This window comes from Lissotriton helveticus, chromosome 4_1, assembly GCF_964261635.1.
Source record: "Lissotriton helveticus chromosome 4_1, aLisHel1.1, whole genome shotgun sequence".
In the NCBI taxonomy this organism is placed as follows: Eukaryota; Metazoa; Chordata; class Amphibia; order Caudata; family Salamandridae; genus Lissotriton; species Lissotriton helveticus.
Window position 1 is genome coordinate 409,892,136 of NC_136063.1, and position 26,462 is coordinate 409,918,597.

Sequence of the window (26,462 nt, forward strand, 5' to 3'; positions counted from 1 at the left end):
TGAGCCCCTACGGGGGCGGGACAGGATGTGCGTGCCTTCCTCGGCGCAAGGGGTGCTGGGGATGTGGTCCCCGGTCTCCGGCGTCAGGGAAGCAGGAAGGCCGGTATGGGCAGCGGTGAAGCAGCGCTGGAGCTGCGGCGATCCAGGACCCCAGGGGAAAGCTCCCATGTCAGTTCCTTGGTGCAGAAAGGTCAGTTGTAGTTAGTTTGCAGCATGTTAAGCGGAACCGTAACATTTGAGGTTTAGCTCCTCGGCGAGAGACCCCCTAAAGTCATTCCGCTTTCCCACTACGTTAATAGCAGACTCGTTTGTGTTTTGCACATTCAGTGAAAGTATTAACTGCCTTTATATCTGGGTAACAAGCATTGGTTGTGTTTGCCTGAGTGGACTACGCTGCAGCTATATACAACTTAAATTCAGGTTTTGCATTGTCGCAAAACAAAGTGCCCTCTTTAGCATGCTCCTCATTAACAAGCGAACAGCACGCCCAAGAAGCGTAATTTACATACAGCCTCATTATTTTAATATCTTTTCTTTTTGGTTTTTCGTTCGTTATATATGTCCATTCATCTTAACAGTTTCTCTATAAAAATCATTTGATTGTGTCAAACGAGCTACAGTGCGCAGTGATCCTGGAGGATGGGAGTAAATACCTGTTGCGACTATCACTCGGCTCAGGACAAAGACCTATAATGTGCTCCAAGGTTTCCTTACGATAGTTACCAAGTCTACTATTGGGGATCTTAAACAAATTGTTAGTGCCTCTGCATTAGTCAATGCACTACTGTTTTGTCTGGAAGCGATTCCAGGATAAGCTCCCAGTGTTTGCATCACAATGTTTTTAATATATCTCTTAAGCGAAGGCTGAAGTCTTTCTTTGATAACTAACTTTTTGCTGTTTGAATCTGCCACTTGCAGAAAATCCTTTGTGGACGGTAAATTATGATCCTGGAGAAATGTACGTATTAATTTCATCACAAGCTGTACACAGAGTTCTGTGTCCACTCTTGATATCAAACTTACCATGGAATCTGCGTTTTGGAGAGGCGAAATCACAAGTGGTATTTTCCGAGTCCAGTGAGCTGCCTTGATTGATTGAAGGCTTAATTCGAATCTGGTCTTAGCTTATGGGGTAGACCTTCATAAATTGATTAGAGAGCAAGCATTTTGGATAGCCGCTGTGCCTGTTTTTATTGATCTTTCATATAGTACTATTGAAGCATATCTCCGAAGATGGATTAGTTTGACCCTGAAAGCTGTACTTGTTGGTATGATAGTACGCCCTCCATGTACTTGTGAAAACCATTTCAAGGCTTTTGTAACCATAATGGACTTTGTTTTAAGCGAATTTGGGTGTCTGCAGCTGAGTTTTCCAGGTGGCAACTCAGATAGCCCGATCTATTTACTGACTCCCACGTACTGTTTCCTAATTTCGATTTGAATTTATGTAGACCCCTCCCAAACAAGGTGACTTTGCTTTACTGATATTTACAGAAAGGCCATTAATCTGGTTGTACTAATTGTGCTGTGAGCTGGCGTTGTAATCGATTGAGGTCTGGGAGCATATCACCAGATCCCCTCAAATGCTGGGTATCCAGGCAGTTTCCCACTTTTGTTAGCAGAATTTTTTTTTTTTGTTTGTAAGTACCAAAGCCCGATGTATAATGGAAACAAAAAGATAGCATTAGTACGCAGCCTTGCGTTTGCTTTTTAGGGAAACTTGCTGCTTGGTCGACAACTTGATTTGCACCCACGAGTTGTTGTGCAGAGCTATTTTGTGTAGTTAGGTTGGAGTCTATCCCCAGTTTTAAATGCTTTGATCACAGGCGGGTGCAATTTACTGTGTTAAATGCTGAAAAGTAATCCACAAAGCAAACCGTGAATTTTCTAAGGTTTGAGGCCTACTCTGAGGATCAAGTTCATTTTATTGGCATTATTACTTAAAACCATTGCATCAAGACACGTCAATAAAATTTTATAAAAGTTGTATAATAGTTAAAATAAGCTGTACATTTCAACTTGCGTTTTTGAATTCCTTTGCATCTTTTAGGGGCGTGTCCGTTTTGTCTGGTGTTATTGAGCTACATGGTCACTGTATAGGGGTGTTGCCTCTTGGAGCCCAATGCTGTCTTCAGGAGAGCTGTTTGCTCCGGAATTCCCGTTAGATGATCCTCCATCAGTGCTCTAGCATTTTTTTTTTTTTCCACCATGCGGCAGTTAAGCAGTGGGTCTTCTGGTGCGAAGCAGACCAGCACAGCTTGACTCCGGGTGCAAATCCCTCCTTGGTTTAAGTAAGGTTTCAATAGTTGTTTCCATTAGTTCAGGACCTCTTTACATGTGCATAAGAGGTGCAGCAGGTCCTCCGGTGCTATGCCGCATAAGCCGCAAGTGGAGCCTGCTTGATCCTTGAGCCATTCTGGGAGGTGCTTTATGCAGGGTAATGGGCCTAGTCAGTACTTTAATTGGATTTTGCTGGTTATAAGAGTTCCGGGTCGTCCAGCCGTGGGCCCCTTTTGGTAGGGCAGCTTTGTCCTCGGCCAGTGATAGAAGTTTGACCGTTTTCCATACAGGTTTTTTACATGTTGAGTTGTAAGTAGGTGTTTTCCAGAACCGATATATCCCCGTGTTGATCAAGCTATCTTTGCGGTCATATGAGGCAGGTGATGAAGCATGCTGTTGTAATTCTGACCACATGTAATGGTTAAGAGTTCCATGTGCAGCTTTCCGGACTTTGTCCCAGGTGATATACGCTCCTTGCCTTGCCATGGTTTGTTTTTGTAGGCCTTACTCCGGTCTTATCTGTGTGGGCGAGGTATATTTGGGCAAGCCAAAACTACTACTTTACGCTATTATAGCAGTGCTATCCAGGGCTTTTGAGTCTCTACCCCTCTGTAGTTCACTTCTATATGCTATTGGTAAAAGCTTGGCGCGTACAACTTGAGCTAGGGGAGAGTCTGTGCGATATGTTTAAACATTGTGCATCCTGCGCTGAAGCCAATTTGATCATGCAGCAGCAAGTTAGATGCTCTGCATTCAGATAAGAGTAAATATTTGACAGTTATCCTTCAGCATCGAAAAGAGCTATCTGGTGGAAATATGCTGGGTTGTTTCAGCTTTCTTATTTATGAAGTGGGTATATTATCAACCCTTGCCATGAAGCTGGTACATTGCCTGACTGCACAACCAGATCGAACAAGGGCTTCAATCTTTTACTCCATGTCATTCAATTTTGTTTCATTACAGAATGGAATCTTGTTGGGGCTGGTGGCTCGAGAGGACTTGCTTTTAGGTTTTACCTGCACAGCCTGTGCTTGTGAAATCTTTTGTATTAAATAAATAACATATTTATATATCTCTATCTATATATCTTAAAATGGGTTTGTAACCCTCCCAATACTTAACTAAACTTACTATATGTTCATTCCAACGTCGTATGCTTCTGATTGGTCAGCACATAAATCACTTCTGCTCTGCTTGCCTGTCTATTCCGTGGCATGGAGCTTGGCCCAAGTACAGCTCTGATCACTGGCTACTGGCCAGTGTCCTTCCACTGAATCCGCACTCGGAAGGTACTTTTTAAATGCATTTCTTATCAAGTTCTCCATACGAGTGCATCTGCTGGCAGTCTTCTCTCCCACCGGCTTTACGCACTCGTCCTGTGTCTGTCGAGGTACTTAAAAAAAAAAAAAAAAAAAAAAAAAAGTTTGTATCCTATTAGTTCACCTGTAAACTCAACATCTCAAATACAGACATTGATTAGGGCCTGATTTAGATGTTGGCAGTCTTCCGGTCGGTATGCCATAGCTGCTGTCCAAGTACTCGGTCAAGCCGACTGCATCCCGTCCGCCACATTGAGGTATGTAAGCGATACACAGAAGACCGCCAAGTCGGTCTTCTGTGCTGCCTCCATTTCCTTCGTAACATTAGTGTCCTCTCCAATTGAGATGTTCCTGTTGAGCTGGCGATGTCCTGTTGGCGGAGTTGGGAAAGGGGCTCACTGTATTTAAATAAAACATGTTTGTGTAGTGATGTGAAAATGTACATACTTCTATGCACACAACCATCATACACCCACCATTCAATGTATGCCCACACACCACGAAAAACGATCTATGATTCTGTTAAATTGGGGTGCCTGTCCGTCTCAGTCTATGTTCCGCGGGACAGGGACAACAGCGAAAATGAAACCGCATCCTATACCCCCAGAAAAATTGAGTATTCACCTCTTCTCTTAGCTTTCTCACAACTCGAAGCCAGAGGGATTTCCACTGGAATTCCTGTATAAACAACCCAGATCCAAATCTGCAGGGCGGGAGCCCTAGCCAGGGTCCCTCCACAGTCTGCTGCAGCTCATCCCACTATATGGGCTTGAAACGAATTTCTGGAAGATTAAGAGGGACTGCAGAGGTCTTCTCTCCCATTGCCAGCCAATATCTGGATGGAGTGGGTGGACCTCCAGGTTGGCAGACGTGAAGCCTGCCAAAAAAAAGCTGCTCCGTCTTGGTCCCACCAACATCTAAATTCGGTCCTTAATCTCCCAGTGGCTGCCCGCATTTGCTGCTGTTTTCACGTCCACCTCTGTGCCGCTACTGTTTGCCCCAGCCCACACCACGTGTAGGTATTGGCGTTCTTTTTATTAGCACCAGTTACTTTACACAAGGACACATTTAATTTTTGTAGGCACATGGAGATTTAAGCGATTTGCCCAGAATCAAGGATGTTCTGCAGGCGCCAACACTGAAAGCTGGTTTCCCAACTCCATTGTCGGTGGGTTGGCCCTTGCAGTACATCCGTTCCCTAGCCTCTGCCTCGGTCCCACATTTTATCGTTGCGGGCAAATCGCTTAATTTCCCCATGCCTAAACACAACAAGCATTGGCATAGCCAATAGATCTCGCTTTTGGGACCTAGAAGTATTTAGTTATGCAGCACAATATCCTTGGTACAACATTAACTGTTGCATGGTTAAACACTTATAAGGTCCCAAAGTCGAGACCTATTGGCTATGCCAATGCTTGTCAGTGTAGTGTGCTGCTGACACGTGATGGTGGTGAGACTTCTTAGCAGTTAAAGTTTTGTAGCCATGCTGTACAGCAGTCCGGATGCTTTGCTGTGCGGCTTTTGATAAAAGTGCATGCTGGATGCATCATGGTCTTTTAAAAAAAATATATATGGTACTGTGTCGAAGTGAACAAGCAGTGCAAGCTGCGAAACGTGTCTTTGGCTGTGCCAGAAATAAAATCACCTTGAGCACGAAATCTGGGTCTGTGTCCGAATTTGCGGCAGGAGGCGCTGGGAGGAAGCTAGCGCTCGCAGCAGGTTGGAAAGTTACGATATATATATATATTAGCCAGTCTGCACACCAGCCACCCTAATATGGATCAAAGCTGCATATCAGTGCCAAAGTTCTCAATGCTATGCTGTACAGCAGGAACAAAAGTCAATTACCGAGCCAATAGTCTCAAAACCGGGACCTATTGGCTTTGCTAATAATGCTGATTTTTATATATATATATATATATATATATATATATATATATATATATATATATATATATTCAACAAACAAGTTGCCTCCAAAAGAACGTGGCCCACACAGGTAAGTATGCTGCCATATTTATTTGGGAGCTTGCAGCATAAACGCAGCAGTCTTTAAAACCCTCTTTTCTGGCCAACGCGTTTCGGGCTCCCGCCCTTCATCCAGGGCCAATCGAAGTTGAGCAGCTGGCAAGAATATATATATATATATATATATATATATATATATATACTCCCAAGTTCTTTTTTGATATTTAATCTCCAGAAAAAGAAACAGCACTCGTAGGGGGGGGGTTATTTGATACCAATAAGCTTTATTAGGGGGGGGTTTATTTGATACCAATAAGCTTTATTGGCAACCCAGAAACCAACAAGACGCGTTTCGGCACTTGGCCGTCGTCAATTGTGATACAATGCCGTGCCGCCATTGCGGTTTAAATATGCTCGTGTGTGCAGCAGGCTGGTGGTTTTGGAAGCGATTTTTTTTATATATATATATATATATATATATATATATATATATATCTAGATATATATCTATATATATATATATCTATAAATCGGTATGTAGCGCCAACAGCCAATTTCTGTAACAGACGAGATGCAATTCTTGGTGTTTTCTCAGATTTATTTTGCCCAACACCAGTTTGCCACGACGCGTTTCGGCTCTCGAAGAGCCTTGATCACATGACGCAGTTCAAAGGCCAACTCACCATTTTTTAAGTGCACAAGTGCGTAATAGACATGAACGACATACTACATGCATCAATGCAATACTAGTACTCACACAAGTTTAGCGTTTAGCAGCACTTAACAAGAAGTTAAAATTCAGTACTTAAAATGTTTAAATGTAATGAACTTCACAGTTGCTGTATCAATACATAAAGTAAACCTCATTTCTTGCTATCAAGGAACCATTATTTACATAGTTGGCCACAGAAACAACTTATTTGCAAGGAGGGGGTCGCCAGATACAAGAGCATAATAGTACCCCAATGTATATTGTTCATACATCTGTTTCAATGACCAAATAAAACTCATTTTGCATATCTAGGTAAAACTCTTGCCTACTGTGGGCACACCTAAAAGTTTATCAACCGTTTGTTAGAATAAAACAACAATAAGATCTGACTTTAAAACCTAAATAAAATTGTATGTATCTTAAATATACTGTATTAAAATGAGTTTGTTCAATGATTAAAATCGATATATAAATATATAATTTTGATTTCTAATACCCATGTGGGCAGGGCCATCATCTGTGCAAATTGGTTAAGTGTGCATCTACACGCATTAAAGTGCTGACTAAGTGAACTAGAAAAAGATTGTGCCATAAAGTGAAAAAGTGATAAAAAATAATAATCATAATCTTCTTGATGGAAAGTGTGGAGGATGCGGGAATTAAGTTTGTCTAATGGTTAAAGATGGTAATATTTTGTTCAGTATAGGACTTAGAAGCTGGGACCCCACATAGTGACACAGTTTAGAGGTATGTATGGCAGTCTTCACTCCTGTTTAGCCCATTTGGCATCTTGCTATCCAGCAAGATGATATAGCGGGTCTCAAGTTTACGCAGCAGACCTTCCCTATCACCTCCCCTGCGCTGGGGTGGAACCCAATCGATGACCAAATAGGTAAGGCCCTGTGGGTTCCTTTCGTGGACCATTTCAAAATGCCTGGCCACGGGGTATGTGGGGTCTGCATTGGTAATGGCCCTAAGGTGTTGCAATATTCTTTTGTGCACCTGGGGCCTGGTGCTGCCCACATACCTAAGCCCGCATGGACATTGCAAAAGGTAGACGGCAAATTCTGTTTTGCAGTTCAATTTCTCTCTAATCTTGAGTGGGGACCGGAGAGAAGGGTATTGTATATTCAGATCTGCTGCTACCATTTTTGCAAGCCTTGCAGGTTGCGCATTTCAAAAACCCTCTGCTTCCTGCAAGCCATGTACCAGTGGATACCTCGGGGCTGCTAGAAACCAAACTCGTCTCCATGGACCTCGCTTTTCTGTAGGTGATGTTGGGCCTGACTGTCACCAGATTACCTATCACTGGGTCACTTCTAATGAGGAACCAGTTGTTCTTCACTATGTTGCGAATGGTTTTATGTTGGTTTGCTGAAAGTCATTATCAGTCTAGTTTCATTGTTAGCCTCAGTACGACTGATTTTGCCTTTGGCTTCAGTTGGAAGCAGCAAAAGCTTTCTCTCAACAGAGTTAGCCCTCTTCTGTGCAGAGTTGATGGTATGCAGATCATAGCCTCTGGCCAGAAATCTAGATCTGCACTCATCTTGTGCTTTAAAACAGTCAAAGTCATTGCTACAGATCCGTCTGATGCGGAGCATCTCCCCGTAGGGGATGCTCTTTATCAGATGGGGAGGATGGTGGCTATGGGCATGTAATAAGGTGTTACCTGCTGTAGGCTTTCTGTGTAATCTAGTGTGCAATTTGCCCTGATCTATATAGACCTCCACATCAAGAAATACAATCAATGTTGAACTTATAGTACTGGTAAAATACAGGTTCAAGTTGTTTATATTCAACAGATCAATAAATGCCTCAGCATCCGCCTCAGAACCATCCCAGATCATAAACAGATCATCAATGTATCGCCACCAACTTTTGACCTTGAATTTCATAGTGGCTGAAAAGTCCACCATGAGGACCTGCTCCTCCCAATAGCCCATGTGTAAGCAGGCATAGCTAGGGGAGAAGCAGGCCCCCATTGCCACGCCTCTGGTTTGTAGAAAATGTTGGTTGGAAAATAAGAACACATTATTTTCTAAACAGGATGAAATCATTTCTATCAACATATTAGAGTGTTCCGTACAGTTACTCATTCTCTTAGCAAGGTAGTGTTTGACTGCTCTAATCCCATCCCTATGGTGGATACTGGTATAGAGGGATGTGACGTCCAATGAAATCAAAAGGAAATTGGGTTGCCATACAAAGTTGGAAAGTTTGTTAATAAGGTCCCCTGTATCAAGGATGAACGATGGAAGGGACCTGACATAGTCTTGTAGGAAGAAGTCAATGTATTTGCTGGTGTTTTCCAGGAGGCTGTTCTTAGTCGAGATAATCGGCCTCCCTGGGGGTTGCTGTTGGTTCTTATGTATCTTGGGGTTGAAATAAATCACAGGTGTGACGGGATGTTCATTTTTGAGGAATTTAAATTCACCCCAAGAGAGGAGACCCTTGCTTCTCCAGGCCATCAATTTGGAATAATAGTCAGTCCTTGCTGTCTGTATTTCCTGTGCATTAGTTCTCCTATAGCACTCCCTGTCATTCAGTTGTTTCAGAGCCTCTTCCATATACATTGTTCTGGGCCAGAGAACAACATTTCCGCCCTTGTCGGACTGTCTGATGAAGTTGTTTTTGTCCTCTCAATTTCTTAATCAGTCTGTGATATTGAATGTCACGATTATTGTATTTTTTCTTTTTTGTTGCTTTTGTGTTTTTTATTCGTAGTTCTTTCAATTCACTAACGACTGTCATGAAAGATATCAAGATTGTCTTTCAGTAATATGGGGCAAAATTTGGATTTAGGTTTGAAAGTGGTCAGGGAGGAGGAATGCGCTACTTCGGGTTCACCACCCAGAGATTGCTGAGAGGTATTGTCTTCCTCTTGTTGAATATCGAGGAACTCCTGAGTTAGAGAGACCCCAAATTGCGGTTGGTTGGCAGAAGTGTGCTGCGTGGTTTGAGTGGTCATTACATTTGATCTGCGGGAGCTGTGATATTTCTTAAGCTTGAGCTTGCGTACATATTTAAACAGATCAATACGCGTACTAGCATAATCAAAATCATTTCTCGGGCTGAAGGATAAACCCAACGATAATATGGCAGTTTCACTGTTGGTTAATTTGGTGTTGCTCAAGTTGACCACTGTTCTAGAGTCACTTAGTTGGTGGATTGGTTTTGTTGCCACTTGGATCTCTTCCTCCTCTGTCGACCTCCATTGCCTCTTCCTCTTTGAGCATTTCCTCCTCTCTGCACGTTTGGCATTGAGTTGTTTGCACCTGTCGCTCGAGTACCCGAGCGAAGCGTTTGCTTGCGATTTTGTTGCACCGCTGCCATTTCCTGGGCAGGGGTAAATTTGCGAAACCCCACTCTTCTCACTCGTGTAGCTTCATTGTCTGATTCGCTATCAACTTGTGAGCTATTACCAGATACAGATGACATCTCCAAAACACTGCTAGTATTGGGCTGGCTGGATGATGCTGTTGGGGTATTTTCGGTGCCGGTAGGTTGCTGTTGTAATTTCAAATTATCAAACACACGAGAAAAGGTAAAAATCTGCCCATGTTCATAATCGAGCCTGTCTCGTTGAAATTTGTAAGCTTTGCGCCGTTTGATAATTTCCTCTTCACGTTTTAAACGTGCTTCCATTTCTTCTCGATATTTAGTGATAATGGGTGTGCATGGGATTTTAGCTAATTCCGCTTCCAATTTCTCAATTTTAATCATTAGCTTATCCCTGTCACTTTCGGCATATTGCACCAAAATCTGCATCAAACGTTTAGAAGAATCTAAATTGCAAAGTGCCCAGTCCGCTAGCATTTGGGGATACGGATCTTCATATGAGGGTGCTAGCATTAATCGCAGCCCCCGAGGTACTCGTCCTACCTCCAAATAGCCAGAAAGGGAGCTGTGCTCCCACCATTTCGCCTGTTCATTTTTATAGCATTTTTCTAACGCCTTGAACAAATCTTTAACAGTTTGACCCGCTTCTGGTATCAAAACTGCATTAACCACTGTGGCGGACCCCCCAGCCGAGGAGTCCGTAAACATTCCCTTTGAAGCCTCCACACGGCCTCTTACTGCGTCGGCAGACATGGTGCATAGAATTCAGGGCAAAGTCAATTTGTTGCAAAAAGGGGTACACGAGTCTCTGAACCCCACCCGTCAATGCTGGGCAGCCGACCCCTTGCTCCACTCTATAAAATTTCCTCGAGCATTTTGGAGGAGGAGATTTATAAAAAGGAAAGGATGAAATAGCCAGGATTAGAATGCAGCGCATTCAGAAATAAATTACATGCTTCACAACAGAGCAGTCCAATATCCTGAGCATCTAACGACTGGGCAGTGTTCAGGTGGGTATAGGAAAGCAAGATTGTTCTGAATGAAAGAGAATCCAGTCAAGCAGACACTTTAAAACAAATGATCTTGAATGCAAACTGAGATCTTCCGGTTCTAGTTCAAGGTATTCTAAAAGGCGAAATGGCAGTTTCTATTGTGCTGTCCGATGTAAAGTTCGGAATCAGTTCTTTGTACTCCTAAAGTGGTAATAGATGCCGCGACTCAGTTGAATAAGAGTTCGCCCAGCCACATGATTTTAACAGGCAATCATGATTGCTTAAGTAACCTGCAGAAGCTGTGAGTTAGAGCTACCAATCAGGTAGCGGTGGTGTGGAAGTGAGCAGATAATGGAACTCGACACCAGGCTGCAACATAACGGGACAAAGCTGCAGCCAGAGAAAAAAACAAGTAATCTCAAATCCATAACCAAAAGAACAAGCCCGCGAGTGGTGCGCATGAGCAGCCCACCTCTGTCCTTATTTCATTTAGTTGCTTCCCTTTGAAATGGATCCAACATGCATTGGCATTGGCCCAGGAAAGCTTGTAATAAGAGAAGTTGACGAGGAGAGAGTGGGTAGGGGAGGGGTTTCACGCGCTGTAAGGCTTAATGAGCCATTACAGAAAGCCAGATGGCCTGTGCACGCCCACACACGCGTAACCGCACGCTGGAGGCCGGCAAAAGCCTTTGGGTAGCTCAATGAAAACCCAGTTACTAAATGTCTTGCCAGGACAACGCATGCGCTGCCTCAGACAAGACCTAAAAAGCATCAGCTAGGCTAATCTGTTTCGCCTGCGCATAATCTGCAGGTGTTGACAATGTTTTTGTAAAACATGTTGCACAGCCGCAGAGAACCCCAGCCTCCCTTTAGCTCCTTGTTGATGTGATTCAAAGAATGGAGCTGTTGGTAAAGAGGAGCCTTAAGCGAAAGTTAGTCTGTCACCTCAGCTAAGCGGTCGTAAAGGGGAAATACTGTCCATTTTGCATTGCACTATTCACAGCGGTATTGCTTTAACATTGTATGGTATAAAGCACATTTTCCATGCCACGGACCTTTGGTGCCTATCTGGGTAGGCCATCAACTGAATACGAGGAGACCTCATTTGATGTGTTTTGACACTTGGTTGTGTGTGGTTAGTAGGAAAATTGTGTGAGTCTGCCAAAGCAATACGATCATTGGCAAAGCCAAAAGTTTTCACATATGCAAAATCGTTTGGCTTTTGTCAAGGTTTTCTTACATGTTGAACTGCAGTACAACTTAAGCTTAAAATACATTTTAAAAAACGCTATGGCGCATGAAAGTCTGGCCAAGTCTTTGTGTGTGTGTGTGTGTGTGTGTTTTTGTTTGTCTTTTTTTTTTTTACTGTGACTTTAATAAAAAACAGACCATATATTTTGCATAGGCAAAACCTATTGACTTTGCCAATGCCTGTTTACAATTGATGCAAGCTTTTTTTTTTTTTTTTTTTGAAAACTACCCCCTTGTTGACATACTGACCTATGTACAAGATGTGGGTTGAGTGAGGCATGAGAAACTTTCCCCAAGTGTCGGGTGAAATATCGTAATCCATTGCCAGGTTGTAAGAGCCTGCCCCCCTGGGGCTTGATACAGATCGGTTCTATTAGTTGGCCAGAGAGGAGAGGCAATAGAAGTATCTTTCAATTACTTCAGGTTATGGGATTTTAGCAGCCTAATAATACAGGAGCATCATTTCATGTAGTCAGAAATGCCGTATAAGTTATTCTGTAACTGGCATGGAGTCCCTTTGTTGGTGTGCCTAAGTGAAGTTCAATCAACGGCCATTGGCTACAGTTTAGAGGCTGCAATTGGATGCTTACTTGAGTCAATCCCTGCCATGGCATCACTTGGATCCCGAGATACCTGTGCAGAGACGGTCTACGAACTTACGCTGCCACAGACATCTTCTGGCTGGACTGAGTGACTGGGCTTTTACGAGGTATCTGGTCTCCTGTATTTTGTAGGCTGAGGTGGCTGTTTTACACCGTTGGCAAGAAAAGTGGTGTGTTTTCAGTTTTTGCTGGTGCGTCTTCAATGCTGTAGTAGCAAAGTATTAGCATTTTCACCCCACGCCACCTACACATATAACCATTACATTAGTGTATGTTTGTGTATTATGGTAAGAGCCGAGGGTGACGCACCCAATCTACCTCCAGGCACGAGTGCTCTCTGGTCGCTTTGGCAGGAGCCATGGGCATGCATACCACCCTCAGAGAATGCTCAGAACTTCTTTCACTCAAGGATTCAATCCTTGGAGTACAGTTTACTAGTAATTGGTAGTAGTGTACATTCAGGATAGTATGCAAAAACCACTTATTGCCCCAGAGTTCCAGAAAGTGCTTATCACAATCCCCAGAGAAATATTTGTTGCTTGGTAGTGCACATGCTAGACTGGAATGATTTAGTGACCACTCATCACTGGGAATGGCGGATGCAGATTACTTTTTATGTTGTAGTTAACAAATTGTTGCGGCTATCTAAGCATTGGTATCTACTGCGTTCCTGTTGTGGAGCAGCCCCTGCAGCTGGGATTCTGGCTTTACAAACAGTCACTATGTGGTCTTAATTCCTCTGGGTGTAACTACACCTTTTAGGTGAACTTCAGGGTTTTTCCTTTTGGGAGGAGGGGGGGGTGGGGGTTGGTTTCGTCCTAGAGCAGGTAGTGATTACCAAGCATTGCCACCGGTCGCTTGCCGGAGTCGTGCCAGAGTCGTGCCCGTCTGCGCTCGTCCGCGTCGAGGTAGCGGCAGCGGGACATGGACTCTGGCTTCCTTCTGTAACATCTTCCTCATTAGCATGGTGACGCTCAGGTATGATCGCGCAACCCTTCTGTCTATAAAAGACAGTACTCAGGTGTGTAACCATGTCCCTCTATCCCCTCTGTCGGGGCCCTTTGTCTGCGCCTGCGGCTCCTTTTCTCTGGCCTCACCCACTGGGGTGCGCCCAGTTGATAGGACTGCCCATAGTACACCTACGGGCCGTACTGGCCAAGTACTTAATATATGGAGCTTGAATGTAAGATCGTTGGTCAAGCACCATCAGGCACTACGGGACATGATTGACACGGACCTTCCCGATATCATCTTCCTGACGGAAACTTGGCTACAGGACACCGACACTGCCATTATAAACCTGGCATTTCCATCCACCTATACGGTGTTTGTTCTGAACCGCTCGACTAGGGGAGGCGGTATAGCCATGGCGATTAAATCTTGTTTCCCAGCTGAGTGGAAGGCTCTGGATCTGCCTAGGTGTGAAAGCGCCTTGTTTAAGGTAAAGGCGAGTCATCAATTTACTCTCAGTGGCGTACTTATCTATTGCCCACCCGGGAATGACATTGCTTTTAAAGCCGCCCTTGCGGACATGGTCAGTTCGCATGCTCCCTCTTGCGCCAACTTCAATATAGTGGGGGACTTAAATATTCATTTTGACCAAACGTCTTCCTCTTCCATCAGCTCTTTGCTGGCGGACTTGGAAGCGATGCAGCTAAACCAACTGGTCTCCTCTCCCACCCATCTAGGAGGACATATACTCGACCCCTTTTTCACCACCTTAGTTCGGGCTACATCAGCTGACCCGAAGGTGATGGGCTGGACTGACCATCTGCTGGTTAAAGTGATATGTCCCCTTGACAATCCTCAACTTAAACCTGTTGACAAACCGACTCTAAAGCGCAATTGGCGCAAACTTAAGCTAGAGGAGTTTGTCAGGATTTTGGAGGCGCAACCGCTAGGCAAACTGCAGAATGCAGAACAGGGATATGAACAGTTCTGCAATTGGGTCCTTACTGCCCTCGATTCTCTTATACCTTTGCGTTGGGCAAAATGTTATGCTAAAAATAGGAGCCCTTGGTATAATGAGACCCTTGCCGAGCTCAAGAGAACCTGCCGGCAAGCAGAGAGGGCTTGGAGAAAATCTTTTGATCCCATGTTAAAATCACTGTACTTTGTTCAGCTTAAGATCTACCATAGAGCTATTTGTCTAACCCGGGCCGCATATTATGCAGCTGAGTTTTCCAATAGCCCTAACCCCTCTAAGTTAATCTTTAAAGTACTTAAAGACTTGATGGGGAAACGGGCTACCTCGCAAGTAATATGCACGGACTCGCACTGCGAAAACCTGGCAGACTTTTTCGTAGAGAAGGTGCAGAAAATCTACCGTGCTTTTATTCCATCTGATCCCGGGGATACTCTGAATGATGTGAAGGTCTTGGTGTCCGAAACTCTGTCCACCTTGCCGGCCATGTCTAACGGGGTATTTGACACTCTGAGCCTCAAAATTAAATCGGGCTCCCCCTTAGACCCTCTGAAGCCGGAGTTCTTCGCCCGCCTTCCGCCTCTCTGTCGGGAGCCCATTTTGGACTTGATCAATCTCTCCCTCAGTGAGGGCATGGTGCCGTCATCCTGGAAGCAAGCTGTGGTCAGCCCTATTTTGAAGAAAACCAACTCTGACCCCTTGCTCCCGGAGAACTATCGGCCCATTTCTCTCTTACCTTGGACCGCCAAGGTCGCTGAGGCGCACGTGAATTCTATTCTGTCTGCTCACCTCTCTCGCAATAACATTCTTGACGAGAGCCAAAATGGGTTTCGTGCTCAACACAGCACTGAAACTGCTTTGCTCTTTATGATCGAGCATTTGCGGTCGGTGCTGGACGTGGGGCAGACTGCGGCGCTCCTATTGTTAGATCTGAGCGCCGCGTTCGACACGGTGTCTCATGACATTCTGTTGCGGCGATTGGAGGAAGTGGGTATTGTGGGGAAGGCCCTTCAGTGGTTCCGCTCCTTCCTCTCGGACCGGTCTTTCAAGGTAGCTATACCACCTGGCCAGTCCTTGCTTCACCCTTTGGAACTGGGAGTCCCTCAGGGCTCTGCTCTTAGCCCCACCTTATTCAACCTGTATGTGAAGCCGCTGGCTGCTGTCGTCAGGCAATTTGGCCTTACCATGACATCGTATGCTGACGACACGCAGCTGGCGGTGACACTCAGTGGGGACCCTGAGGTGACTGCGCTCAGATTCCGGGCAGGACTTATAGCTGTGGCTAGCTGGATGCGTAACAACTGCCTACAGCTTAATGCCAAGAAGACCGAGGTCCTGGTAGTAGGGAAGCAGGCGGACCTCTGGGGAGATCAGTGGTGGCCCTCCGAACTAGGGGTGACCCCCCTTCCAGCGGCCGAAGTTAAAAATCTGGGGGTCTGGCTGGATTCTAATCTATTTTTTACCAGCCACACGAAGAAGACAGCAGCTACCTGTTATGGTATTCTGCGAGGACTGAGACCTGTCCTCAAATTCTTCGACCCCCCCCCACTCGGCAACTGGTGGTTCAGGCCTCCATCCTTTCCCGGATTGACTACGGGAGCGCCTTGCTGCTAGGAGTCAACCAGGCGGAGGCTACTAGGCTTCAGAGGGTGCAGAATGCTGCTGCACGGGCCATTGTAGGCATTCCTAGACGGTGTTCGGTTTCGACTGTTCTGACCTCTCTTCACTGGCTTCCGGTCAGACAGAGAATCAAATTCAAGGCTCTCTGTCTGACATTTAAGATTCTGAAGCTTTCTTCTCCCCCCGCCTTGGTGGGCCTCATCTCTTCTTACGTCCCCACGCGGTCCCTCAGATCTGAATCACTCCATTTGGTGAGTAAGCCTAGGTTCAGGCTGAGCAGGATGGGAGGACGTTCCTTCCGTGTTCTGGCAGCTGATCTGTGGAATTCTCTTCCTGTGCACATTCGTGCCCTTAATAGTCTGACTCTTTTTAGACGGGCCATTAAAACCCATTTGTTTTCCCCTGTTATCTGATCTTCCCTTTTTTCAGCCCTGATCTGTTGTGTTGTGTACATGATCTGGCGCCAGGACGCCCCTTTGCTGGGGCAGCTGTTGCGCCTAATAAATGTTATTAACATAACATAACATAACTGATATTTAGGGTCACTGTATTGGGATAACCGTTATCACCTGTGCAATAGTCGCCAACGTTTAAACTAAGATAGTGGACTGAAAACAAATGAACCACCAAACAGTGAATAACCGTGTCTTCTTTGCCTTTTATACACAATGTTAATCAACCAAAATATTTCAGATTCTTGGTAAATACTTTGGTTCAAGGTTAAAGCAGAGATGTGGAAGCTCAACTTTCGAGACGCATTGTTTGGGGACAACCCGTTTTCATGTTCATTTTGTCTCTGGGGCAAAGAGGCGTAACCCCTGCTGTACTTACCCCTTGGCTACCAGTTTACAACATCCCATTAAAATCAGGGAAGGGCATTGTTGGCAGTTAAGGTAATATTTGTGTCCATGTGTTTGTTAATGCTGTTCTAACTTTTATTTATGGTTCATTAATGCAAAGCCTTTTATTCAGGTGAGCGTATACTGTGGACAACGGTCACTGTATAAACGTGTGCACATGTTTGTAGAGTTTAACAATGAGGCTACATGTAATTCTCCCAGAATGCTTAGATGCAAATATTTGCAGAAGCTTGAAAGCGAGATTCATTCAGTCTTTACTTTTAAATTAAATGTTCACAAAAAATGCAACTAGGAAAAAAAAAGTATTGCTAACCTACTGTGAAATTGTAAGTGCTGTTTCTTTGAAGCATCATCTAGTAAAATGTGTTGATCAATGCCAGTCCCAAAAATATTTATAATGGAAAATCATTGCAGCCACTTATAGGAAATCAGTTCAACAGCTTTATTATGGCAAACATGAGAATAGGCTAACATTGGCAAAGCCGGTGAGTCTGACAGTGGTGGTCATTCTTTAATTTTATCAATGCCTGTCTTGTGAAGTTTTATGTAAAACCTTATAGTTGTTGCAGCTGCTTGGCCCTCAATATCATAAGAAACCTTGCCAATTGTTTTTTGAGTTCTCAAAAAGCACACATTGCCATAGTAGTCTCTGGCACTGAACAAAACAACTTTTTGTGCCGATGTCCTCTTTGTGAAAGAGCAGAATACGGTCACTCGTAGTGAAGTCTGTCTATAGATAGACCGAGAGACAGAATGTTAATGAATACAAATGATCTTGGTTAACTCGAGACCTAATTAGAAGCTTCAGTCTTAAATAAAGTGCACCCGCTGTGTATGCCCTTGCATTAGTGCAGATTTACAGATTTCATGAATTCAGTTTGCATGAAGCCAGGAAATCCTACTCCTAGAAAATATTTGTGACCAACATTTTAGCACAAGCAAATATACATGTATAGACTTGTTCATGTGAAAATTTGCTGAGCGTTTAAAAGTTCACTTTAACTCCAACCACCTGATCCCAAATGGGGAAGAAGTTGTACCTCTGCCCTTGTCAAGAGTAAATATCCAACGTTTCTCAGTATGGGAAAATATTAGAAAAGCTGGTAAAACCCCCTAAAATATGCAAGTTAAGTAGGTTTGCAAAGACGCCAAAGCACATTTCGCCACTGGATGCCTGTCCGGCGAAATGCCTGGGCAGGGTGGCTTCAGCGTTTAACAGCTTGCTGAACCCCCTGCTGAATCTATCACTGAGCTCGGGGGTGGTCCCACGACAGTGGAAACACGCACTCATTCTGCCGCTGATTAAGAAGCCTCTGCTTGACCCGATGCAATGGGCTAACTACCGTCCGATCTCTCTCCTCCCTGCTCTGGCGAAGGTGTTGGAGAAACATGTGCAGCATACTCTATCCACCTTTATTGAGAACAACAATCTGCTGCATGACTCCCAGTCCGGATTTCGTGCAAATTACAGCACGGAGACCGCTCTGGTTGAGGTTACTGACGCCATCAGGGAGACACTCGATCATGGGGGAATGGCGATGTTAGTCATGTTGGACCTATCGGCGGCGTTCGACACCGTCCCACACGCTGGCCTTCTCTCAAGACTCAGGGAGATTGGTCTGCGAGGGACGGTGCTGGACTGGTTTCAATCCTTTCTTGCCGACCGCCGACAGGTGATCTGGGCTCCGCCGTTCTCGGCCGAAATGCCTTCGCTAGAGGTGGGGGTGCCTCAAGGATCTATCTTGAGCCCCACCATTTTCAACATATATATGGCCCCTCTAGCGGAGGTAGCAGAGGCGTTTGGGGCCCGGGTCATCTCATACGCTGATGACACCCAGCTCTTGTTCACCTGCAGGAAGGGAGAGGTCTTCAACGGCGGCAGAATCAAGGACTGTCTAAGTGCAGTCTTTGCGTGGTTTCTGCGGCACAGCCTGAAATGCAACTCGGACAAGTCTGAGCTGCTCTTTTTCGGCTGTGCCCCAGACCCGGGCTGGAAGACATGGTGGCCCCAGGACATGTTCCCCCCAGAGACACCTTCCGCTCAAGTAAAAAATCTCGGAGTGGTGTTTGATGACGACCTCTCTTTTCGTCCTCACATCCTGGGATTAGCAGGGAAATGTTTCAGCATCCTTAAGATGCTTAGGAAATTTCTTCCCCTGCTGTCACTGCAGTACCGTAGGAATGTAGTTCAGGCGTTGGTGGGATCACGCCTCGACTATGCAAATGCGCTCTTTGCGGGCCTACCTAAATATCTGTTATCTAGGCTGCAGATGGTACAGAATTCGGCGGCCAGAGCCATCTATGGCCTGGCCAGAGCCATCTATGGCCTGCCCAGGAGAGCCAGTGCCTCAGCGCTCTTAGCCAGGCTGCACTGGCTGCCTATCGCTGGGAGAATTAGATTTAAACTCCTCACTTTGGCGTTTAAAGCTCTCCATGCGATCGGCCCTCACTATCTGAGGAAGCGTACTGCTTTCTATGTGCCACGGAGGTCTTTGCGGTCGGCGGAACTGGCCAAAATGGAGGTGCCTGTGGTCAAACGTGTCTGGATGGGAGGTCGCTCCTTCCAACACGTGACAGCTTGCCTGTGGAACGAACTCCCACTTTCCCTTCGGAAAGCAAGCAGCCTCTTGGCTTTCAGGAAGGAGCTGAAGACTCTGCTCTTCACCAAGTAACCCGCGATAACTGTAGTGTGTCTGCCTTGGTTTTTTTCTGTTTCTAGGGGCCTCTTTGCTAAAGCGCCGGGACACCTTTTGGGGTAGCCGTGCGCTCTAAAAGTTTGGCTTACATTAACATTAACATTCCAACCCTGGAACTATTGCTTAATGCGATCTACAGCCCCAATATGTAGATCTGTGGGAAGGTGGCAAAATGCGGGAATTGTTAAACTTCAAATGTTACTGTAGTATGAGACCTGGCATAATTAGAGAGGCTATTATCAGACCTCTTATATAATGAGATTGCTGCTTTTCAAACTAACAGTTTTAATTGAGATTGTCTTCATTGAAATGTCCTTCAGTACAAATAGCAGTTGTCACTTAACATGTAGTGTAGAGTATGTGAATCCTCATCACGTTGACTTTCTGCACTCGGTCATATCAAGTGCTCAGTTTCGTCTGGAAAGAAATTCCATGCCTTCCTCAAAGATGCATCATACTAATTTAATTTCCAGATTCTAAGGCCTGGAAAATGCACAAGAAATCCAAATGTCCCGAGAATGTGACGGTACTAAAGAAGTGACAAACTATCCTATATCTTTATCGCTCCCACCAACCAATCTCACACTTCTCACTTTTGTTTATTGCTCCTTCAAACCCCCTGTCTTTTTCACCCTCCGTGTAGAGATCCCGTTTCGCACTCTTGCTTTCTGATAAAAATTCGGAGGTGGGAAGTTGCAGGATTATTTTATAGACTAGTTAGTTACTTTTGGTATGTATGTATTTTAGGCTTCATGCCAGTTAAATTTGAAAGCATGCGAGTTGGGTGGTTTGAGATTCATTTGGTTTATCCAGCTTATGAAGATGCTGATTTTGGGTCCTGTGAATCACAACATTTTCTAGGGAAAGTTTCGAACCAGGCTACTTTCCAATGTTTACAGACTGAGGCATGCTCATCATGGATTCCCATGACACTAGGATATTTGTGCAAATTGGATAGCAATCTGCAGCACATTTGTGAGTTGGTTTACATGATTTACTTTTACTGTCATTTCCTCCTAAAACTCTGATGCTTAATGTTCGAATTAATCTTTTTTATAATTTCTTTCAGACGCAAATGCCAGATCCTAAAACTTTCAAACAACACTTTGAAAGCAAACATCCTAAAGTCCCACTCCCTCCAGAACTGGTTGATGTTGAAGCATAAACCGTTCACAGGTTAGTTTATATCCTTATTTTTTTTGTCTGCCTCAAGGCTGGAAGTGTAAGGATTTTTATATATCTTGCACTTCTAGTTTTGCAGCGTGAATCTTTCTGGATTCACTATGCTGTGCATTATTCCGCGGTCTTGTGGTTGGGTCCGGATTCGTAGTCTTTTCTTTGTTTTTTTTTTTTTTTTTCTCTTTGCCCAGGTGGGCGTCGGCGTCACACCCCCTTTGGGTGTATTTCCGGTGACGTCGGCATGCTTCCTGCGGAAGCTCCCACTCTTGGGCGCCATCTTCAGATTCTTTTTTTCCGCGGTCGGGTCTGGATCGTTCCCGTTTGGGCTCCAGACATTTTTGGAGAAAGAAGAAAGAAAATACAGAAAAGACGAGGAGAAGTCATCTGAAGACTCCAGGGGACTTCACCGACGAAAGACAAGCAAAGATAAGGCGTTTTCCATCCAGATCTTCGACGACCGTCGACGAACACGCGACCAGAGAGGCCCTGGACGCTCGAGGATGGACAACACGCCGTTCAAGTTCTGCCGTAACTGCCACCACAAGTACGCGCAGAAGGACCAGCACCCGGTATGCAACCTTTGCCTACCGGTGGACCACGAAAGCGGAGACTGCAACGCCTGTTCCGCCTTCACCCCGAAGACCCTTCGTGTGAGAGAGAGGCAGAGGGTAGCACACGCCGCCCTGCAGGGGAAGGCCCCGACCCCGTCGCTCTACGAGCTGGGGATGTCCTCCGAGGAAGAAGACAACGCTGCCGCCGAAGACGACAGCTACACGGTCGTAGAGACCGATTACACGAAGACTTCTGACAAGGTAGGAGACTCTTCGGCCCCCAAGAACCCGAGAGACTCTGAGTCTCGAAAAATCGAGGGCAAGACCCCGAAAGCGCCGACGCCAAAAAAGGCGGCGTCCGCGACTACTCCCAGGCCCAGCGGATCCTCAGAGAAGGAGTCCCCGGCGCCGAGAGCTGCTGATCAGCAGAAGACGTCGAAAATCGTCCCCGAAAAGGATCGATCGACGAGGGAGAAAGACCCGAAACTGTCGACGACGACCAGAGACCCGATATCCGGTTCGACGTCGAAAACTTCGACTCCGAGAGGCACGGCGACGAGCCATCCGTCGAAGAGAGCGGCGGAACCATCCGACGCGGAACACGCGGCCGAGATGGAAAAGAAAAGAAGGCGCCTCGAGGCAGAAATGGAGAACTTCATGCAGCGGAAAAAAGATTTCGACGCAAGGATGAAGGCCTTCACGATCCCTCACAAGACCAAGCCACCAGTGCTGGAGGCGGTCGAGGAGGAAGAAGAAGTGGTCGCCGAAGTCACCGAGCAAGACCAGGACGTCGAGGTGTTCGACGACCAGGAGGAGTACGAGAATCCCCACGAGAGCTACAGCTATGGGGAGGAAGATGAGGGCAGGACAGACACAGAGTCGGCGCCCTATGACCTTCAGGAGGTAGATTACATCGATGTCGACACCGACAGCCCGGAGGAGGTGGTCGACACCTACCCCTCGAGGCCCTCGCCGCCGGACGACATCGGGGCCTACAACGCGGTGATACAATCTGCCGCAGCAGCTTTCAAGCTCAAGCTCGACGAAGAGAAGCAGAAAGCAGACTTCCTTCTGGAAACATTGCTCCCAACACAAACGAGGAGCCAGTTCCTCCCGATGCTCGAGAGCGTCTTGGCTCAGGGGAAGGAAGCTTTCAGGGAGCCCGCAACATGCAAGGCAGTAACTCCCAGAACTGAGAAGAAGTACAAGCATGCCGCAAAGGACCCGGCCTACATTCAGGGCACGGTCTCCGCAGACTCCATTATCACGGCCACAGCAAGGAGGAGGGCTAACGTACCCACTACCTCGGGCCCGCCACCGGATAAAGAGAGCAAAAGGATGGATCTGGTGGGCAGAAGGATCGAACGGAATGCCGCGACCCACTGGCGCATGGCTAATTCCAACGCCCTGGTAAACAGACACATGTACCAAATCATGGAGGGACTGGGGCAGTTGGTGAAGGACTTGCCCCAGGATGCCAAGCAGAAAGCCGAAAAGCTAATTGAAGAGGGGAAGAATGCTGCAAATTCTTGCCTTAAGACGGCCCTGGATGGGGCAGACACCGCCAGCAGGCTCATGATGATGGGCGTCACGGAAAGGAGACACGCCTGGCTCAGGATATCCGGTTTCAAACCGGAGGTGCAACACAGCATCCTGAACACACCATTCAACGGCAGTACGCTTTTCGGACAAACAGTTGATGAGCAACTCAGCCAACTTAAGAAGGATAACGAAACAGCAAGATCCATGGGAGCATTGCAGTTCAGAGGGAACAAGAGGGGCACCCCGTCACGGAGGCCCGGCGGAAGAGGCGGAAACCAGCCAGGTACATCACACCAGGCTTTCCAGCAAACGCACCAGGCAGACTCGCAGGGTCAGCAGGGCCATCAGAAACAGCCCTGGCAGTACCAACAAAGAGGCCAGTCCTTTCGAGGGAGAAATGGACGGGGACAAAATAGAAGAGGGGGCCAGCAGCCCACCTCCAAGTGACTTCAAAAAAATCCGTGTGCCCACCCACAAAAAAGATCCCAGGGGGCAGCACGTACAGATGGGTCAAGACAAACTAGACACCTACGACCACAGGACACCAGTGGGAGGAAGATTAAGATTCCACCTCCAGGAGTGGAGAGGAATCACATCAGACAAATGGATCCTCAACATTATCCAATTCGGATACTGCATAGAGTTGGAGGCGAGGCCAACAAGCAGAAAACCAAGAAGAAAGCCGCTAGCAAGCAAGCAGCTGCAGTGCCTTCAGGAAGAAGCAAAAGAACTCCTGCAGAAGCAGGCCATAGAAAGGGTACCCTTCAAGGAAAGAAACACAGGAGTATACTCAACATACTTCCTGGTACCAAAAGTAGACGAGACAATGAGGCCCATTCTCGATTTACGGTTCGTGAACAAATTCATAAGAACGCAAAAATTCAAAATGACCTCCCTGCAAGAGGTGCTCCCACAGTTGCAGACCGGGGACTTCATGGTCACTATAGACCTCAAAGACGCATACCTGCACATCCCAATGAACAGGAAGCACAAGCACATGCTCAGGTTCACCGTCGGAGAAAGCCACTACCAGTTCACGACACTGGCCTTCGGTCTAAAATCGGCACCAAGAGTTTTCACAAAGTGCCTCGCAGCAGTCGCAGCGCACCTAAGAAGGCAGGGAATACATGTATACCCTTACCTGGACGACTGGCTGGTGAAAGCAAACTCATACCAGAAATGCAAGCTGCACGCACATACAGTGACCAGCACGCTCATAAACCTGGGGTTCTCCATCCATTGGAAGAAATCATCAATGGAGCCGGAACAAGTGAAGATCTTCCTGGGAGCACAGATCAACACCTTACAGGGCAAGGTGTTCCCCAGCGAGAAGAGGGCGAGGGCGCTGGTGAAGGAAACTCGCCTCTACCGGAAGGGACAAGCTCGGACAGTGAGGACGGCGAGCAAGATCATGGGGATGATGGCATCATGCATCCACCTGGTACCGAATGTACGACTCCACATGAGACCCATTCAAGAATGGCTACAGGAGCAATGGTCACAAGCTACAGGCAGTTGGGAGGATCTAGTGGTTGTAACGCACGCAGTGCAGAAGGAGATGACATGGTGGACCATGGAGAACATAGCAAGGGGAAAGCCTCTAACGCCCCCAACGCCAACAGTGACCATCACCACAGACGCATCCCTGAAGGGATGGGGCGCTCACATGGAGGAGCTCAAGGTGAGGGGACTGTGGACACCGACGGATGCCACAAAGCACATCAATTACTTAGAATTGAAGACAATCTTCCTTGCACTGAAGGCCTTTCAAACAAGACTGTACAAGCACAAGGTATTGATACAAACAGACAACACCACTGCGATGTTCTACATCAACAAGCAGGGGGGCACACAGTCCGCACCGCTTTCAACGCTGGCGCAGGAGATATGGAGATGGGCCATCCCTCTCAAGATAGACCTGCTAGCCATACACCTACCAGGGAAGGACAACATACAAGCCGATTGGCTCAGCAGGCAGACATCGGCATCCCACGAGTGGGAGCTCAATGCTCAGGAGACAAGATACCTGTTCGACAGGTGGGGGACACCATCGGTGGACCTGTTTGCCACACGCCAGAATGCAAAATGCCAAAACTTCGCATCCAGGCAGCCCGAGGAGGGGACACTGGGGAATGCCCTATGGATAGATTGGTCAAGGACATTTGCCTACGCCTTTCCCCCGATACCACTGATGCACAGAGTACTGAGCAAGTGCAGAGCGAGCAACATGACACTGATACTGGTCGCACCGCAGTGGGCGAGGCAGACCTGGTACTCGCAGATCATGGAGATGACACAGTGTGCACCCCACAGATTCAGCAGGAGGAAAGATCTACTGTCCATGCAGAACGGAGAGGTACTGCATCCAGAGCCAGAGAGCATGAGCCTAGTAGCGTGGCTCCTGAGGACATAGAGTTCGCACATTTGAGACTACCAGAAAGCACCCTGAGGGTACTTCGGGAGGCACGAAGGCCCAGCACTCGAAAGTGCTACGTTGCGAAATGGAAAAGATTCACAATATGGTGCAGACAGGAAAGACTCCACAATAAGATGAAGAGGGACTCCACAGTGCTAAGGTACCTGACGCACTTACTGGAGAAGAACCTTAGCTCATTCTCGTTAAGAGTTCACTTGGCAGCGATAGTAGCCTACACAAGGGGAGAAACGTGCAGGAGCTTCTTCACATCACAGGTGGTGAAGAGATTCCTAGAAGGAGCGAAAAGGATCGCACCACCCAAGCGGGTGCCGCCACCTGCATGGAACTTGAACACAGTCCTAACGGAACTCATGAAAGAGCCCTTTGAACCACTTCACAAGGCCTCCCTAAAGATGCTAACTATGAAAACAGCCTTCCTGGTTGCGATAACGTCCTTACGCAGAGTAAGCGAGCTTCAAGCGCTGACGCTACAAGAACCATACATACAAATACACAACGATAGAGTTGTGATGAGGACTGACCCACACTTCATGCCGAAGGTGGTATCCAATTTTCACATGAACCAGTCTATACAGATACCGAGTTTTTTCCAAAAACCCACAACCAGCGCAGAGAGAGCTCTGCACACCCTGGACGCCAGAAGGGCAGTCATGCACTACATTGAAAGGACAAAGGGGCACAGGAAAACGAAACAGTTTTTTGTGTCCTTCGCAAACAGCTTCATGGGCAAAGCAGTAACCAAAAGGACCATTGCACGATGGATCGCACAAACAATCCAACTCTGCCACAAACGGGCAGGACAGGAACTGGCTGAGGGGACACGTGCCCACTCCACCAGGAAGAAGGGCGCTACAATAGCCTTCCTGGCTAACACACCCATAGAGGACATATGCCTGGCGGCAACATGGGCTTCGGTGCACACGTTCACGAAGCACTACTGTGTGGACATACAAATGAACAAGGAAGCTCAAGTGGGACAGAAGGTGCTACAGCACATATTCAACACCCAACGCTCATCTTCCACCCAGCCGCCACAGAGATGAGAAACCGCTACAAAATCTATGCACAGCATAGTGAATCCAGAAAGATTCACGCTGCAAAACGAATAGTTTTCTTACCTGTCGGTGTAGTTTTGCAGCTTGAAGATCTTTCTGGATTCACTAGCGAACCCACCCGCCTCCGCCAGAAAG

General features: G+C 46.6%; 1 protein-coding gene across 4 annotated transcripts in view; it reads left to right on the forward strand.

Annotated features, from left to right (window-relative positions):
• The window catches only part of ZNF706 (zinc finger protein 706), a 44,720-nt gene that overhangs the window by 11,662 nt on the left and 6,596 nt on the right, over nt 1-26,462 (forward strand). For 3 of the 4 annotated variants that reach the window (XR_013610495.1, XR_013610496.1, XM_078686943.1), the window contains exon 3: nt 20,633-20,739. The exons of the other annotated variant lie outside the window; for it this stretch is intronic. Coding sequence is in view for 1 of the 3 variants with exons in the window: in XM_078686943.1 (XP_078543069.1) it covers nt 20,633-20,728 (96 nt within the window). In the remaining 2 variants the exon portion in view is untranslated. The remainder of the gene's footprint in view (nt 1-20,632; nt 20,740-26,462) is intronic. 4 annotated transcript variants of the gene reach the window in all.